We start from the raw sequence: 18032 nt of genomic DNA, 5'->3' as shown, positions 1-18032 counted from the left end.
ACCTTACTCTTGTTCTCGGGTTGTATGTTGTCATTTTGGTTTGGATGAACGCTTAATGCATCACTGTAACTACAAAAACTAACTGCTCCTAATTAACGTTTCATATGCAGTCGTCATCACTAATTCTAGGAATTTGTCTCGACTCATGCAGCCTTATTAATCACGTGCGGTCTGGAGACCATCTGTAAGCACGTGCGTGCTGTCTGCAGTCTCGTCTGGTCCGCTCGTCTCTTTCCGCGAACAAGAGCCGATTGGATAAGAGATCTAATACGAAAGTCTGATTGGTTTAAAATATGACCGAATAACGCTTACGAATTTGTTCTATATTTGCACGCGTGTGTGCCGATTCAAAATTAGTGAACTTTAAAAATCGGGGTCCCAGTTGGTCAAAATAAGGTTAGAGGAGTGGAAAACACACGAGAAAGAAAAGTGTACGAGTTCAGGAATTGACTCACGTAAGATTCATTTACTGGGAAATTTTATCCTGGAAGTATACCCAAGTAGCCTATTTTAACTGATTACTTATGCAACGAGAATCACTGTTTAAAGACACAAAGGATGATTTGGTATATCTGGGCGCGTTATTATTATTATTCTTCTTATTATTATTAGCTATTATTATTATTATTTGTGTTTTTTTTAAACCACTGAAGCGAGATGGACTGAGAGTAGCCCGTAAATCAAAGTTTAAAAGCGACTACACCTGGGATCAGGTTTATCAATTAACATTTTCATTTAACCATTTACCACACAAGAAAAAGAGTATCACCGAGTAACACTTAAGCAATTTATGCCAAAACAACGGAGAGCATATAGGTGGATTATTCAGAACTTGCAGTCACGTTACCATGGTGATCTCTATAGTTTCATTTTCGCACATTATTTGGACTACGCATTGTTCAGTGGGACTCGGCTATAACTGGAATGTAGCACAATTGCAGAAATGACCGTCATCTCAGTTTATCCTTTCAGAGTTCCCTCTGTAAAATAAATCAGAATTGGCGTACATCCCTGCGGTTGACAAATATCAAAAAGTGTTGCCTACTCCCGACTACGATTTCTCAACGATCAAGAACCTGAGAGTAACTTGAGAGAGAGAGAGTAACAAAATAGCTACATCAGTAAACGCGTTCATGGGTCAATCCCGATTATTAAAATTTAATTGAATAGGTTAATTTAGTGCGAGGGTTAAGTGATTCGACATTGCCTATCGAAACTGTGTTGGATCCTATAGCCTAGGTTTTATTATGAAGAGCTATTCGTCACACAGATATAGGCTACGTTTATTTGTGTAATGTGACTTTTGTATAAAGCAAAACTTGAAGTTTCCCTGTTCTTTCCTTCCGTCCTCCGTCCTTTCCTGTCGTCTTCCTGTCTCACTTCTCCTTCGCTCTGTCTTCATCTCCGCTCCATTTATCCGTGCACGTCCCTCTTCAGCCGTTCGTCTCTCCCGAGGAGGTGAAGTTTTCCTTCTCGCCTGGCTCGGCGCGGTGTTCCTCCTCAGTCACAGTCACAACTTGGCCGGGGTACTGAAGTTGAGAATTCAGTTCGGAGTTTGTGCGTGCGTGGAATGTAACACGTGACAGTTGTCGTTTTGTGTCCTCGCGAATAGCGAATATTCTATTCGGTATTGATGAAGTTTGTGGGTGTGTGCCACAGAGAGAGAAAGAGAGAGAGAGAGAAGGGGGCGGGGGTGATCCAGTAGTAAAATATGGGGAAGGATAGGCTGTGCTTGGTAGCTCAGTGCTGACTGCCGAGCCGCGCGCAACATTCATGGCTTACTGCAAAGATTAACGGACACAGGTAGGTTTCAGTTGGACAAACTGTTTGCGTTCTTATGCAGGTTTCATCAGTTACTTTGAAAGAACTTTCTTGACTTTGAGGTGTTCCTTTAAAAAAATGGATGCTACTTCCGTCGGTGTCTGTGCATTTCTGAAAATGTTTGAGTGTCTTCTCCCGATTGTTTTTGACCACGTTTTTGCCAGTGGTCATTTGTCGAAGTGCCCATAATTCGTGCTAGTTTATGTCCATTGAAAATGACATGTTAATGAATGCCACCAATCTCTAACTATATGTGTCCCGATGAACTGGATACACTGGCTAATTTTACGGAGTGAATCCCAGGTGCGTTTTCAAAGCCAAGACAGGCTTTTTTTCGGCACGCTTTTGTTCGCCCATAGTCCCCTCGTCTTTTTTGTTTGTTGTACTTGTTGTCGATGTGTGTGTGTGTGTGTGTGTGTGTGTGTGTGTGTGTGTGTGTGGGGGGGGTGGTTTTTAAATCACAAGCTTAATGTTAAATTGTTCGCTCGGTGTGTCACTGAAGTGGTCTGTACGTTGACATGCCTGCATTGGTGGGGTGGGGGTGGGGGGGGGGAGGACCTTAATGAGGGAATTTAGCTGTCGTCGTCTCGTGCGGTGCGGCGATAAGATGGTATTTTCTATGGGGTTCTACGGAGTGTAAGATGCTCACGTCTGCAAATGTTGAAGAGAAAGGGAGTTTGAGCTCTGGACGGGGTCCTGTGCCTAGTTTAGCACTGGCAGCCAAAGGGTTACCGGAGTTTTTTTGTGGGGAAAAAATAGGGAAGAAAAATTAACAGGTGCACAGATCCAACAGTGCAATTCCTGTCAAAATTGACCTCCTCTCTCATTGTCAACCACACTGTACCGTAATTTCCAAATGCACCATTAAGTTATTAGGTCTATTTTTGGACCTATTCTGCACAAGCCTCCTCTATTACTGATTTAAATTGGATTTGGATTCTGTTCGTCTCCAGTGTGCCCCAGGAAGTCGATCCTAGCTGAAGTTGCCTTGAGAACAGTGAAGATGGTGTGGAGGACCAAGTTGACTGTCCTCTGCCTCCTCCTGTTGGGTACTGGAACTGCAGGTGAGGGGGAGTGGACACGAAGACCGTAGATCTGTGGCTCACAACAATGGGCTTATCAGTTTCGGGATTTTTGCGCCATCTTCTGCTCTTAATTATTTAATTGGGGGCAATCTTATCTTGATCTGATGTTTGTATAAGCACCAGCTAGAAAACTGCTAGTGCATCCTGAAAGATTTTTTTCAGTGTGCTCAAGTACAGGAGTGAGCCAGCATAGTTTATACAGCGGTCAGAAAATTAAACCTGAGGCGCACCTGGTTTGCGCAAAAACCCGGCACGTAGACTCACCCTCCTGGACCGGATTCGGGCACCCCTGCCATAGATGAAACAGTATTCTGAACGAGGCGTGCTGTGGAGCCACTCCTACTGCGCAATGCACCACTACTGCTGCTTGTATAATACTTACTGTGTCAAAAACAAAATGGGAGAACGAAACGTGGCCAAACTGAGCGACAAGTCATGGGTTTAAACTGTTCTCGGAAAATATAAAACGTGTTTCTCTCTGGACTAAATTTGATGTGCTGCAGTTAAGGTCGGCACAGTGTGGGGTTTTTTGAAAGAGAGAAAGTGAAAGTGAAAGGAGACAGAGAACAGCTCAAATAGAAAGTACAGCTGAGGCTGGAGACATACCCTACGCATGTACGCAGACGCGGGCGACAGCGCCAGGCCGACGCACTGCTAACGCTCGGCTTGGTTGCACACGCTCAACTTGTGTTCACATGCCCCTGTGGAGCTAATGAACCTGAGTCCTCAATGGGGCGATCCAGGGCAGCTGTGAAACACTGAGCGGAAGAAAGCACAACTGGAAGAAGAAGTAGTCGTCTGCTTCATCCTGTTGTTACCTGCTTATAGCGCCCCTTGCTGCGACACTTGAAACTGCAGCTCACGCTTTGCGTTGAATTTCAAGTGACACATTTTAGAGTGCAACAACGTGTGAAATAAATTTTGTGCAGCTCGAAGCATCTGCATTCCTGTACTTGCGTAGGGTATGTTTCTGGCCTAACAAGTCAATCAAAGAGTTCTGGTCTCACTGTTCTCAGCCCAAACAGGAAATACTGCTGATAGTGCAAAGAGGAAATACTGTATGTCACATTTCATACAGGAAGTGAAGCTCATACAGGTGACACTCTTCAAACAAATGTATCGAAGGACACACAAAGACGACAGGTATAGTAGTATCATCCTCTCTGATGCACCTCCCAACAGGAAGTGGAGCACAATGACGAAGCGCTGCTCGGCTCAAACAGGAAGTAGAACCCGAGTGAGCAGTACAGGTGCTGGCCACAGGTGGCGCTAGCATGGCGTTGTTGGGATTCGATCCCAGGCTGTGCCTCATGGCACTTCAGTTAAATGCAGTGCTGTAGCAGTTCAGTCTGTTGAGACTTTCGGCAGTTCAGACTGTAGGCACTTTAACCAGTTCAAGACTTTAACCAGGGCATGAACTTGACCTGCTCCCGTTTGTCACCATAGCCTGCTGGAACAAGGAAAACGTAGTCATTACAACATGTTTTTTTATGTGAGTGAGTTTTCCATTTTGATTGTGTTTTTGCAGTAATGCGCGTCTGCTAAATGCCTGTAATGTAATGCTGTGCTTTCAGAGCACTTTTTTCAAAGCCATGTCAATTCGGAGATTGTCGAACGCTCCTGCTGTCGATTCTGAAGAGTTGCTGCTTAGTGACTTTGATTTTGACTACAGCGTAAACACAGATTTATTTCTGGTCGTTGATGATATTAAAGATGTCTGCAAATGCCATTAGTTCCTGTTCCACTATTTACTTATTTTGTATTTTTTTTTTAAAGAGTGCAGTACTGGAGTGCACTGCCCAGTGTGTCCAGTGGGGGCGCTGCACCCTGTGCAGGGTTTTCTGGAGCGCTTTGGGGCGGGGCCGGGCTGTGCTGCCAGGGAGACAGAGGAGAGGGAGACCCACGTGGTCTCTGTGGGGAGAGCCAGTCCTGGATCACAGAGACAGGTACTCGCCTCCTCTCCTCTCTTCCGCATTCTCACTCCCAGTCTTTCTTCCTCTCTGGCCTACCCCTTTGACTCTCTCCTCCTCTCTTTTTTCCCCTTTTTTTTCTCTCTCTCTCCCTCTCATCTCCCACTCCTGTTTCCCTTCCTTCTTTCCCCCATCTCAATTACCCATCTTCCCCTCTACCTCTATTTTTCCTCCTCACGTTTTCCATATCCTTATCTCTCTCTCTCTCACAGGTAAACCACAGCTAAACTGATGCACAGTGCTAATCCACTGCACACAGGTAGACCCAGGCAGCCACACTCCACACTGGAGTTGATCAGTTGGAGTGAATCTTCTGATCGGTAGATGAGTCTGTGAGTGGGTTAGTTGATCAGTGAGCCAGTTGATGAGTTGGTGAGTCGGTGTGTGTGGACCAGAGGATGAGTCTGTAGAGTTGGGGCAGTGGGTCAGCTGCTAAGCGAGCTTGTTGAGTCAGTTGATGAGTTGGTGAGTCAGTGTGTGCGGACCAGAGGATGAGTCTGTAGAGTTTGGGCAGTGGGTCAGCTGCTGAGTGAGCTTGTTGAGTCAGTTCGTGAGTCAGTGTGTGTGGACCAGAGGATGAGTCTGTAGAGTTGGGGCAGTGGGTCAGCTGCTGAGCAAGCTTGTTGAGTCAGTTGATGAGTTGGTGAGTCAGTGTGTGTGGACCAGAGGATGAGTCTGTAGAGTTGGGGCGGTGGGTCAGCTGCTGATTGGGCGTGTTGAGTCAGCGAATGGGCCTGAACCCAAGCCCTCTGAGTGAGGTGCTCTGAACCCTGGATCTCTCTCTGCAGGTGAAGGTGATCCTCAGGCCCCTGTCCTTCACTCAGCCCCCAAACCGATCTCTGGCCCTGGTGCTCAGCTCCCAGAATCGTGTGCAGTGGTGCCTGGAGGGAGAGAACTTACCTCCCAGCCTCTCCATTCTGGCACTGGTAAGTCAAGTTGTGTGCTTAACCCTTTGAAGTGTAATAGTTTTTTTTTTTTTTTGTTGAATGTTTTTCAATATTCTAAGTCAGCGTTCTAGAACTGTGTTGCTTTCAGTCACCAGCAGTGATTGTGACATCAGCATTAGAATGTTCGGTTAAGAACATTCTAATCCCATATTTCTTGATCTTACACCATAAAGAGGTCAATTGATGTAGCTGACTGAGCAAGGGCAGTGCGATCATTGTTGTGCATGAATGTTCTATCGATCGACCTCTTTCAGAGGGATGGCTGAATTGCAGGTGAGTCTGTGTGTGTGCAGGCGTAAGTTTGTATGTGAGAGTGTTATTGCGCTGTGTCGCTGGCAGGTGGCGCTGCCCTCCACAGTGCAGTCGCGGGGTGTGGCCTGCCAGGTGAAGCACGTGGGCACCCTGCCCTGGAGCCCGCAGGCGCTGCTGCGCTGGAGCCTGGACCAGCATGGCGCCATCTCCTCCCTGACCCACGCACCCATCGCCAACCGCGCTTACATCCGCCTGGGAGTGGGTGAGCGGGAGGGCGAGGGGGCGGAGTCACGCGTGCACACACACGCACACACACTCATGCCCGCACACACACACACACACACACAGAGGACAGAGGGGATAGAGTTGGATGTACATGACATGGTCCTGGAGAGCTGAACTGTTGGTTTGCCTGTTCTTACACAGTACCTAATTCAGGAGCCTGTTCTTACACAGTACCTAATTCAGGAGCCTGTTCTTACACAGAACCTATTTCAGGGGTCTTATAACCCTGTTCCTGGAGAGCCACTGACTCTGCTGGTATTCATTTCTTTTCCGCATTGTTGGGCTGAATGGCCTGTTCTTGTCTATGTGTTTGTTGTGTTAATGTTATGCTACTTAATTAATCAATGCCAGCCTGGTTACTTGGGTCTGAATTCTGTGCTGATTTTTGGGTGCAAACAGAAACTGGCAGAGCTTGTGGCTCTCCAGCGCCTTGGCTGCGAACCCCTGCCTTAATTGATAAATGAAATCATCTCACCTGGTTTCCAGGGCCTGAAATGGTCATTGATTTTCGGGTGAACAAAAAAACCAGCGCTTTGACTCTTCAGGACCAGGTTTGGCCCCACACCCGTCCCGGGCTCTGTTTAGAAATGGTGGAGGTGGATATACTCTCCACCTGTCCCAGGCTCCTGGACAGGGGGGGTGGGGTTAGACGTGACCCTCAAATTCAAGAGACAGAATTCCTGAACATATTCCCCAATAAAAGTCCCTCCCTGGAATTTGAAGCCCTTCTCCGCCTCTCTCGTGTCAGTTTAACTGAAATAAAAATTTAAATGCCTTTTGTAGGCGTTGCTATGGCATTGATCTCTCTCTCTCTCTCTCTCTCTCTCTCCCTCTGCCCCTCCACTCAGATCCCACAATGCCCAGCGTTTGCCAGCTGCAGCCCCTCTTCCTGTCCCCCAACTACCTGACCTCTGACCTGCAGCCCCGGGGGGTGCGCGGCTGTGCCCCAGCCGGGGCGGGACGAGACCCGGAGGTGCATGTGATCAAACTGCAGGCGACGGGATCGGGGACCCGTGGGTGAGGCTCTGCTCCGCGGGGTACGGGGTGCGGGGGTCAAAGGGGCACTTCACCCCAAAAGGGGAAAAAAAAAGTGTTTCCACCTGGTGTGCTATTCATCCGTCCGGGTATTTTTTTCTGAGATTTGGGGAGTTTTCTCGATATCCGCTGCGGCTGACCCTGATACAACGGACCTCAGCGGCGCCAAGTTTTTGTGGTGCCAAAAATTTACTTGAGAAAAACTCTGCAACGTCATCTCAACGTCAAATCTATAATGGCACGGTTCCTCACAATCATCCACAGACTTTGTTGCACGCGGTTTCATGAATAACTGATTTCCACCAAAGTACGCCGAACGTGTATATGAGTCTCCGCCAAAGCATGCCGGTATTCTGGGGCTCAGCGTCAGTGTTGTTTTAAAACATTGTTTCATCATTGAGCAATTAGCGAAAACGCGCAGAATCTCAGCGAAATATCGATGGTTAGCTAGCACTCTGGATCAGTGGAAACAGCTTTATTATTTTGGGTGAACTGCCTCCTTTTGACATCTGAGACTGGACGTTGCTGCCTGATTCACCAGCTCTGCCAATATTAAATTTATTTATTTCATTATTTTTTTGCATGAATTGGTAGCGTTTGGCTTTTACGCTGGCGGAGACGTATGAGAGTCGAGTTGCATGGTAACACGAGTGCATAATGAAGAGAACATGCTGTTCAGGCCCCATAGGCTTTCCTTTTGTGCGTCCAGCACTGCGCTGAGCCTGCTCTTGAACAATCTGGGGTCTCTGCTATTACTGTGTAAACTGGCAAGCTGGTTCAAGCATTGGCAATTTAATAAAAAAAATTTTTTTATATTTATGCAGAATGGGGAAGTTGTCAGGTTGTTTAAAAAGTGCTTTAAAAAAGGAGGGGAATTGTTTTACAAAAAAATTAATATAATTTCTTCCCTTGTGTCAGCGCACTACAGGTGGAGGTGTCTGTCTCTCTGCTGCCCCCGGTGGCCGGTGCTGGATGGTGCAGCGTAGTGTTGATCCTCAGCAGTACGGTTCCGGTCAACTGGGCCCTGGCAGCCAAGGGGCTGCGGGGTCAAATCTCCGTCTACGTGAGTCTCCTCTCCCGGCCTGTCTGTACGGTCGAGCAGGGGAACGACCTTCACTAGCCCTGCAGAGACACAGCGTCTCCCGCTTTAGCATTTCCAAAATCAATAACTGACTCGAACCTGCGAGACCAGCCGAGGAGGGTTTACTGCGTAGTGAGCAAGAGGCGCGTTTCACTGACCGCTAAGCTATGCCCTGAGCTGACCAGAGGAGGATGGGTCCCCCCCCCCACATTTGAGCCTGGTTCCTTCCAAGGTTTCTTCCTCTCTGCTGCCAGGGAGTTTTTTTTCCTTGCCACTGTTGCCTTAGGCTTGCTCCTGTGGGGGTTTAGGCCAGGGCTGTCTGTGAAGCGTATTGTGACAGGGCTGGAGTGAAAGCTGCTGGCTTTATATTACATTGCATTTATTTAGCAGACACTTTTTATCCAAAGCGACATACAAAACTGCATATGAAGGCCATCGGAGCAACTACAAAACGCAGGTCCGATAAGGTACGATGCTCATTTCATACAGTTTTTCATAGCCAAGAACACAGTCCCGTTCACGCAGTGAACATTATTCTGACCTAACCTATGGTAAGTCAAATTAGGGGGAAGTACAAGCTGCAACATTAGGACGATAATAAAAATTAAAATAAGTGCTGGAATGGAGGTACATGAATGTGAGTGGCATGAAAGAGGGGAATGTAAGTGAAATGACTTGCAGAGTGGTGGCAGTTTGCTGTATGTCGTGATAAGATGGGTCTTCCGTTCCTAATCTCCTTGACAGTGACTGTGTGTCTGCTGGCTTTTCTCTCTTTCTTTTTCTTTCTTTCTTTTTTGTTCATGCAGTCATCCAATAGCGTGTCCCCGCTCTTTCCTCCTGAACCCAACCTCACTCTGACCGTCGTACCCAGCCTTGACCTCCTCGCGACCCATGACCCCCTGGGCTGGGCCAATGAGAGTGGCTTTCCAAAGGTGACCTCATACACGGAGGCTGACCTAGCCAATCGCTTTGTGATCAGGCTGGCTGGGGGAGGGACAGGTTAGGACTGTTTGTGTGCATTTGTGGTCATTGTGTGATTGTTGGGGTGGGTGTTTGAGGGTGTTCGTGTACGTGTTTGTGTGGGTGTGTGTGTCCATGTTTGTGTTGGTGTTTTTGTGGATGTTTGTGTGTGTGTGTGCGTGTTTGTGTTGGTGTTTTTGTGGCTGTTTGTGAGTGTGTTTGTGTGTGGGTGTGTGTTGTGCGTTTGTCATTTACACACCCCTCATACACCCCCCCTCATTTAGTTCCTGCTTATCTCTCTGTTTGTTGTCTTTTGGATCGGAATGCATTTAAACGAAATGGCACAACAGAGGACTGGAAACGTCCGCAGGGTCACGCTGAGAGTAATTAAGAGGGAACCCAGACGGCTGGATAATGGGCTCTCCGTTCCCTTATCCTGAGAACAGACCGAGGGGCTTTTTTTAGTTTTTAGGAGACTGGTCCATCTTGTCTCCTGGTTGCCGGGTAAATTCTCTTCACTGCGGTAACACTATTGGCCGTTCAGAAACCGAAGGTCAAGTGCATTTTTTTTCCTGCTAGATTTTGTTTATTTTTGTTTATTTTGCGCACAAGCTCGCTGTTTTTCATTCGCCGGCGTGGTGCAATAGTGCTTCCTTTTTTAGCCGTGTTAGTGAGGTCCTCTCCTGCTCATCTTTCCCAGAATTCCGCCGCGTATGTCCTGATTCGCGGTTTAAATAGAGACCTTATTTAACGTTCTTCCTCTCCCACTGTAAGAGTGTGTCTGTTGTGGTGCTTTCTGTGTGTGAGTATGACCGGTATTCAGGTGTGTGTTTGCCCGCGTCCGTCTGTGTTTGTCTGTGTGCATGCGTGTGTGCGTGCTCACGACAAGGGTTAATAGTGAAATTTGTCTCCCATTCTTCCTTCTTTGACCCTTCTTTCCCTCTATCCTTCTCTCCCTTTAACCCTTTTTTCATCCCTCCCTCTGACTCATGCCCTCACCTTCTCTTCTTTTCTCTCTCCCCCTCTTTCTCCCTCTACCCTCTTTCACTCTCCCTCTTTCTTTCTTCACTATTCCCTATTTTCCGTTCTCTCTCTCCCTCTCCCCCCTCTCTCCTACCCCCCCCCCCATGCTCAGGCAGTCTCCTCTCCCCTCGGTCCCTGGCAGTTCGGTCACAGCGCCTCCCGGTGGAGATGCAGGAGAGGAGCGTGAGGGAGTGGTTGAGCCGGGGGGGTGACTGGGCAGGGCGGAGCCAGGAGGCCATGGCTGTGCAGTGCCAGGATGGACAGCTCAGCGTTGCCATGGATTCGAGCGTCCTGCAGGTCAGAGGTCACCCTAAAGGTCCAATCACAGGGGCCGTAGGAGGGATAGAACGAGACGTTGTGTTGTTTGTTCCTGGATTTCTGGCGCTCTCTGGTATTGGTGCTGTAGATCTGGCTTCCCCTTCATGGCACAATGGAATATACTGACAATATACAAGTAAAAATATAATAAAATTATTGCCACAACTGAACTGCATATAGGAAAATATACCAGTTATTGTCCCTTTCAGATGTGTGTGTATATATGTGTGTATAAAATGCACTGCTTTATATATTTAACAATATATATAATGCACAATATATTGCAGTGTATTCCATTGTTGAAAATGCAGTTTGCTCTCCCCCCCCCCCAGTCCCTGACCCCCCCAGTGAAGGCCATTACGCTGCGCGAGCGTGCTTGTGAGGCACACTCCAACGGCACCCACTTCCTGCTGGTCTTCCCTGTCATTTCCTGTGGGACGGAGGGTGTGATGGAGGCCGAGCCCAGAGGGGTGCTTTACAAAAATATGGTGAGGGGGGGAGGATGGAGAGGGGAGGGGGTGAGTGAAAGGGGGCAGAAAAGGCGATGAGGTGTGTGAGTGTGAGTGTGAGTGTGAGTGAGGTGAGTGTGGGGTGGAGTGTGAGTGGAGTGAGAGTGGAGTGGAGGTGAGGTGAGAGTGAGAGTGAGAGTGAGTGTGAGAGATGCAGGTGTTCATTCGGAGTGCGCTACAATATTAGGCAATCAACATGGTCAACCAACATTTTTTTTAAAGCATTAGTGTAAATTGAAAGTGGATTTCACTGAGAGGGAACAGACCGAAGCCCCTTCCCTGTAGAGCGGCGAGTCACCCTGACACAATCATGCTCGGGTCACTGAGCACACTCACAGGATGGAAAACAACGAAAACAACTGATTGGCCATGGCTGGGCCAGTCTGGCCCGCCCTCTGAGTAGGCCCAAAATAGCAATGGGGCTGTGGCGGCTGAAGTCTAATTACAGGACCGTATAGGGGGGTAGCACAGTGGGTAAGGAACTGGGCTTGTAACCGAAAGTCGGTTCGCGGTAGGTCTCGGTCTCCTGCAGTTGTAATCAGTGAAAAACAAAAACAGCGGATACAGCTCTGTTTTCGCTAACTTCAGTCCGCTTTTTGTTCCAGATTTCGCCGGGTTACTATACTTCAGGTGCAGGTTATGATGCCAGAAACTAACATCAGTTGATACCTTCGAGTCGTTCATCGGTATTACTCACGGTGCAGTCATTATCCAGCTAACTCAGTAATCCTGCTTTGTGAAATACCCCCCTGGCATTGCCGTGGTAACGGAAGCGATGTGCGTGATTGCTGCTACACCTCTGTTTCTGGAGAGCCAGAGGGTTATGCTGCTTTTAGTGTTCCACCCTCAAAATCGGCAACCAGTTCAGACACAAGAAATCAGGTGAAGTCAGTTAACGTTATGATTGACTGCCGCAATTCAGCTCAGTTCACAGTCAAATCCAGTTCAAGTAAGCGCTGAGTAACAACAAGCTCAAGCACCCGCTGGCTGTCCGGGACCAGGGCTGTGGACCCCCGGGGCTGTAGAATCTGTGCTGTGTAAACCTCTCCATTGGACTACATTCAATCCCATCATCCCCCGGGACAGGTGTTGCTATGGAGAAGCGAGACCTCCGTCGGCGTGCGGAACGAGACGGAGAGGGGCAGCCGGCAGACCCCGCTAGTCATCCACGTGAGACGATGCCAGATTCGCCCTCCTGTGTGCTCTTTCAGCCATCGCGAGAGTTCTCATCTGTGCTCCATTAGCGGGCCTGGATGTGACCGTGGTGGTCTGTTGTGTCTGTGAATATACTGAAATAGATGGAGAGACAGATAAATAAGATGGATGCATAGATGGATATTGATAGGTAGATACTTTATTGTCTTTAATACGATATAGCAGATACGTGGACTTTTTTGAGTATTATGTCTAATGGTAAATATATTTTAAAGTAGCAATTTTTTGTTTTCCAGGTACAGTACCTTGTTGATATATTTTATTAAGTTATATTTTGTGTACATTTAATTACTGTAAGGGTTTGGTGACTGCAGTGGATTAAGGCCTTTTTACTTTTCACTGCCAGTCTGTCTGAATTTCAGGCAGCTGGTTCCCAGAAGCCATCGCTCAGTCTAAAGAGCCCCTTCCTCCCCCTCCTCTCCCGTCCCCTCTGCAGTTCAGCTGTTTTGTGGCCATCCCCAGCCCCCCCGCTGTCCCGGAGGTCACCCCTTTCCCGTCGGCGCTCGGGGGCCCGCAGGGGTCGGGGGAAGGAGGGGACGGGGGCACGTCCGGGTCCACAGTTTTTGCCCTGCAGCTTTTTGGGACGGAGGAGTTTCAGGACAAAACGACTGGCCCCTGCGTCATCATGGCCAACACCCGAGTCTATGTGCAGGTCAGTCTCTCTCCTACGCAAGTCTGTGTGCAGGTCAGTCTCTCTCCTACGCAAGTCTGTGTGCAGGTCAGTCTCTCTCCTACGCGAGTCTGTGTGCAGGTCAGTCTCTCTCCTACGCGAGTCTGTGTGCAGGTCAGTCTCTCTCCTACGCGAGTCTGTGTGCAGGTCAGTCTCTCTCTACCGAGTCTTGTGCAGGTCAGTCTCTCTCCTACGCGAGTCTGTGTGCAGGTCAGTCTCTCTCCTACGCGAGTCTATGTGCAGGTCAGTCTCTCTCCTACCCGAGTCTATGTGCAGGTCAGTCTCTCTCCTACGCAAGTCTATGTGCAGGTCAGTCTCTCTCCTACGCAAGTCTATGTGCAGGTCAGTCTCTCTCCTACGCAAGTCTATGTGCAGGTCAGTCTCTCTCCTACGCAAGTCTGTGTGCAGGTCAGTCTCTCTCCTACGCAAGTCTATGTGCAGGTCAGTCTCTCTAAGTCTGTTGTGAGGTCAGTCTTTCCAGCAAGTCTGTGCAAGCGCTTACATGATGCTCTCTCCCTACCAAGCATTTCCAGCAGGCAGCCTACCCACAACACACTCTCGTGTGCAGGCAGTCTCATCTCCAACGCAAGTCTTGGTGCAGGTAGGTTCTTCTCAAGGGCACACTCAGAAGTATGTGCAGGCAGTCTCTCCCTCCCCAGGTCTATGTGGAGGGTCAGTCCTCTGCATGTCGCTCAGAGTCTGTGCAGGTCAGTCTCTCCTACGCAAGTCTATGTGCAGGTCAGTCTCTCCCACGCAAGTCTATGTGCAGGTCAGTCTCTCCTACGCAAGTCTATGCGCAGGTCAGTCTCTGTACCACCCAAGTCTATGTGCAGGTCAGTCTGTCTACAAGCCACTCTGTCAAGGTCAGTCTCTGTACCACCCAAGTCAGTGTAGAGGTCAGTCTCTCTAATTACCATTTATAGAGTGCATTTTCCAGCAACGACTGCACAAAGCGCTTTTACAATGAATGCCTCTCATTCACCCATTCACACACACCCATTCACACACACACACACACACACACTCTCACTCTAACGGTGATCAAGGCAGGCATGCAAGGTGCCAACCAGCTCTTTGGGAGAAATTGGGGGTTAGGTGTCTTGCTCAAGGACACACTCAGAAGATGTGTTTCCAGGACTAGTCTGACCCCCCCCCCCCTCCCCCCCCAGGTGTCAGTGAATGGTGTGGAGAGGGGGGGTGTGGAGGTCCAGTCCTGCATGGTGTCGCCCCTCTCAGACCCCGACGCCTCCCCGGGCTGGGCGGTCATCCAGGACGGCTGTCACGTGGACCCCTCCCTCAGGCAGATTCGGAAGGGCGGGGCGATGGAGAGGGGGGGAGCCCCGCCCCGCGCGCTGAGGTTCAGCTTCGTGCTCAAGCCGCTCTACATCAATCCGGTGCAGTTCCTGCACTGCAGGCTCCACTATTGCAAGGAGGGGCCCCCAGGGGCCCCCCCGCAGGACCGCTGCCATGGCAGGGCCCGCCTGCCCCCCCTCATCGCTCAGCCTCGCAGCCAGCAGGTACTGAGGCTTCCATCACCGTGGCAAAACACAGATTCTTGACTGTAACCAGATCACCATGGCAGAGCACGAATTCTTTATTGTAACCAGATCACCATGGCGATGCACAGATTCTTTATTGTAACCAGATCACCATGGCGACGCATAGATTCTTTATTGTAACCAAATCACCATGGCTACACACAGATTCTTTATTGTAACCAGATGATCAGCCTTTGTGTTCTGTCTCTTCTCTTGCAGAATTGCAAAGGGAATTGCATTAGTAATGTTGGTAATATTTGGCTAGCTGGTTTTGTGCTGATGTTTTTATTTTTGCTATAGAACATTTGGTGTATCCATCCCACTGATGATTGAAAGCAGGTTTTGTGCTCGTTATAAATTTCTGTTTTTATCAATGGTGTGAGTCTTGGTTTTTATTTCCATTTCTGTTTGAGTTGGTCAGTCATCTGCAACCTCCATAACCGTTTCAGTGGTCCGTGAAGACAAAGTTTGAGAACTGTTCTAACCAGATCTAGCACATTTCCCGATGATGGCGGTATTAAACCACGGAAACTCCACTGACTTTTCTTCCTCTTCTGTCTTTCAGTGCGAGTACCGGTATCTGCTGCGGCCGATGCTCGTCACTCTGCCTCTGGGACGGGCACAGCATGCGCCATCTTCTGGTCAGTAGTGCGTATTGCGCCCTATTAGCTAGCTAATCTGGATATGCGGTCTGTGGGAGTTCATCTCTCCCTCCCTCCCTCTCTCCCTCTCTCCCTCTCCCCCTCCCTCCCTCTCTCTCTCTCTTTCAGGGTCTGAGGTGCACACAGGCTCAGTGGTGGGAGTGTCGTTCGCTGCTTTCCTTATCGGCATCGTCCTGATGGGGGCGCTGTGGTGCATCTACACACGTACAGGTACGCCATCAAGGGCACAGCGTCTTTTTTCCTTTTTTTTTAATACACTTTAAAAAATGTTGCAGCTGTAAGCCCACCAGGATTTGGAATGTCCTGTTCCCAAAACCCTATGGGAAACACGCATGTACGCCCCCTGCTGCCGGCTCGGGGGAGTGAAGGCGATCCGCGATTCTCCTCCGAAACCTGCACCTGCCAGCTGCTGCTTCTTTTGAAACCACAGCTGCAGTCAGAGCAGTGGGTGGAGGAGACCCAATCATACGCCTGCGCAGAGAGAGAGAGCCACGGGCACCCATACGACTCGCAGGAGGGCAACGAACACGCTTTATACCTACCGGCTGTGTCCCTATGAATAAAACTTGAAATGTTTTTTTTTTTTTGTTTTTTTTTAATGAACCTGTGGTGATGAACACTGATTTCTGATCTGTGATTGGCTGGTTTTTTTTCCCCAGGAGTGACCCTGCCGCTTAGAAGAGGCAGCCTGCAGGAGGCTGTGAACCAAACCACTGCCCCCTGGACACCCCCGGACCCGCTGGAGCAGTCCAACAGCTTCATGTGAAGGTGAGAGGCTAACGGCTAACCGCTAACGTGGCGGAGGTGCAGTCGAGCGCCCTGCAGGCAGAACAGGACAGGGTCTCCTCGGTCTTTCAGGTGTGGAAGTGCTCGCAGTGCACCTGCTCCACCTGAGCCATACACACACCTGTACACACATGAGCCACACACACACACCTGTACACACATGACCCACACACACATACCTGTACACACATGAGCCATACACACACCTGTACACACATGAGCCACACACACACACACCTGTACACACATGATCCACACACACCTGTACACACATGATCTGTACACACACCTGTACACACATGATCTGTACACACACCTGTACACACATCCACACATACCTGTACACACATGATCTGCACACACACCTGTACACACATTGGCCGTACACACACCTGTACACACATGATCCATGTACACACCTGTACGCACATGAGCCATACACACACCTGTATAAAACAAAATGTTAATTCTATTTATCTGTTTTATACAAGTATGTTTTTTTCCAACAGGACAGTATCTAAAATGTAAAATAATATGCATTATAATGCACCTTCCATACAAAGTGGCAGCTTATTAATAATAATTATAATGATGATAATGATCCTATAAATAATGTCACAGTAAATAAATACAATAAAAATTAAGTGGTGAAGACTAAATCTAAAATTTTGGAAATGGTGTACAGGTTTAGTTTTTAGTTTTTTTTAATGCATACTGCATTACAGTTTAAGTATACAGAGAAGGAAAATACCAATATTTGGATATTGTTTCGTCTGCAGGGTTTTTTGGGGGGGAAGAGGAATAAAAGCAAAGACTGAAGATGGCTTGTGTGTTTGCGTTTGTGTGTGAGTATGCGTGCGTGCATGAGTGTGTGTGTACACCTGTGTGTGTGTGTGTATGCGTGCGTGCGTGTATGTGTGCGTGTGTGTGTGCATGCGCGTGTGTGTGTGTGTGTGTGTATGCGTACGTGTGTGCGTGTGTGTGTGTGTGGACGTGCACGAGTCGGTGAGAGAATGTCTTGCCAAACAACACGCCAAACTTTTTTTCTCAGCCATCAATACTGAATGCAACGCACTTTATACAACGCTGACCAGGTACCCTATTGGTCTAAAGGCACGGGGAGGGTGTGGCATTTCAAAAAAAAAAAAAAAAAAAAGAAGTGTGCCGGGGGGAAGGGAAGTCGCGGTGAAAATTTTCCTTTGAAATACGCCGAGTAAAGACAGAGGAATAAGATAGAAGAAGATATTTTAGAGCGGAAGCTTTGGTTTTACTATGGGGGAGGGATGGAGTGGAGGGTATATTTGTATATTTCTGTGCATCTGTGACCCAAATTTGTGATGTTTTCTGCTCAGTTTCTCAATAAAATAGAGCGTAGTAATGCAGAGTGTAGTGTGGGTTATTGCTTTGCATGGGCGTCTGCGATGGACATGCTCGAACACCTACCGTGCATGCTGGCCAAACGCATTAGAGCAGCAGTGCACTCTCTGACCAGTAGATGGCAGTAGCAGTCATATCAGTTTAAAAAAAATTATTTATTTTTTTTGCTTGCTCTGCTTGCCCTGTTGCCACTGTGACCCTGACTTGGATTAAGCGGTAAGAAAATGGAGGGATGACTAGATTTACAAAACAATTTAAAATATATATATATATCATAATAACCCCCTCTGTCCCCCTTAAATATTTTAGTCTGAAATCTGTCCTTCTTTCACACTGCCATCAGGTTGCTTGTTACCACATTTCTCTCTAATTTCAACATATCACATTACAGCTGTATACATAAATTTAAACGAAGCCATATTTTAAAATTAAGTTAATTTAAAAACAAAAATCATATTATTAATAATAATAATAATAATAATAATAATAAAGAACACA

At 48.2% G+C, this 18032-nt stretch overlaps 1 protein-coding gene across 2 annotated transcripts; it reads left to right on the top strand.

Annotated features, from left to right (window-relative positions):
* Nucleotides 1-336: 336 nt before the first annotated feature.
* Nucleotides 337-16976, top strand: engl (endoglin, like). 2 transcript variants are annotated; one of them, XM_064315503.1, is made up of 17 exons: nt 337-455; nt 2775-2885; nt 4683-4852; nt 5665-5802; nt 6163-6337; nt 7209-7377; nt 8314-8458; nt 9283-9475; nt 10572-10756; nt 11110-11265; nt 12373-12456; nt 12938-13153; nt 14341-14688; nt 15275-15350; nt 15480-15581; nt 16031-16139; nt 16937-16976. In XM_064315503.1, the coding sequence occupies exons 2-16, from the start codon at nt 2825-2827 to the stop codon at nt 16135-16137; spliced, it is 2325 nt and encodes a 774-aa protein (XP_064171573.1). In that variant the 5' UTR covers nt 337-455; nt 2775-2824; the 3' UTR covers nt 16138-16139; nt 16937-16976. The 2 variants fall into 2 exon arrangements, with proteins under 2 accessions (XP_064171573.1, XP_064171572.1); XM_064315502.1 differs by lacking the exon at nt 337-455 and adding an exon at nt 1561-1803.
* Nucleotides 16977-18032: the final 1056 nt, after the last annotated feature.

The sequence above is a fragment of the Anguilla rostrata genome, chromosome 17 (genome assembly GCF_018555375.3).
Source record: "Anguilla rostrata isolate EN2019 chromosome 17, ASM1855537v3, whole genome shotgun sequence".
Classification (NCBI taxonomy): domain Eukaryota; kingdom Metazoa; phylum Chordata; class Actinopteri; order Anguilliformes; family Anguillidae; genus Anguilla; species Anguilla rostrata.
Note: the sequence above shows the minus strand (reverse complement) of the source record. Positions and strands in the feature narration are given on the sequence as shown.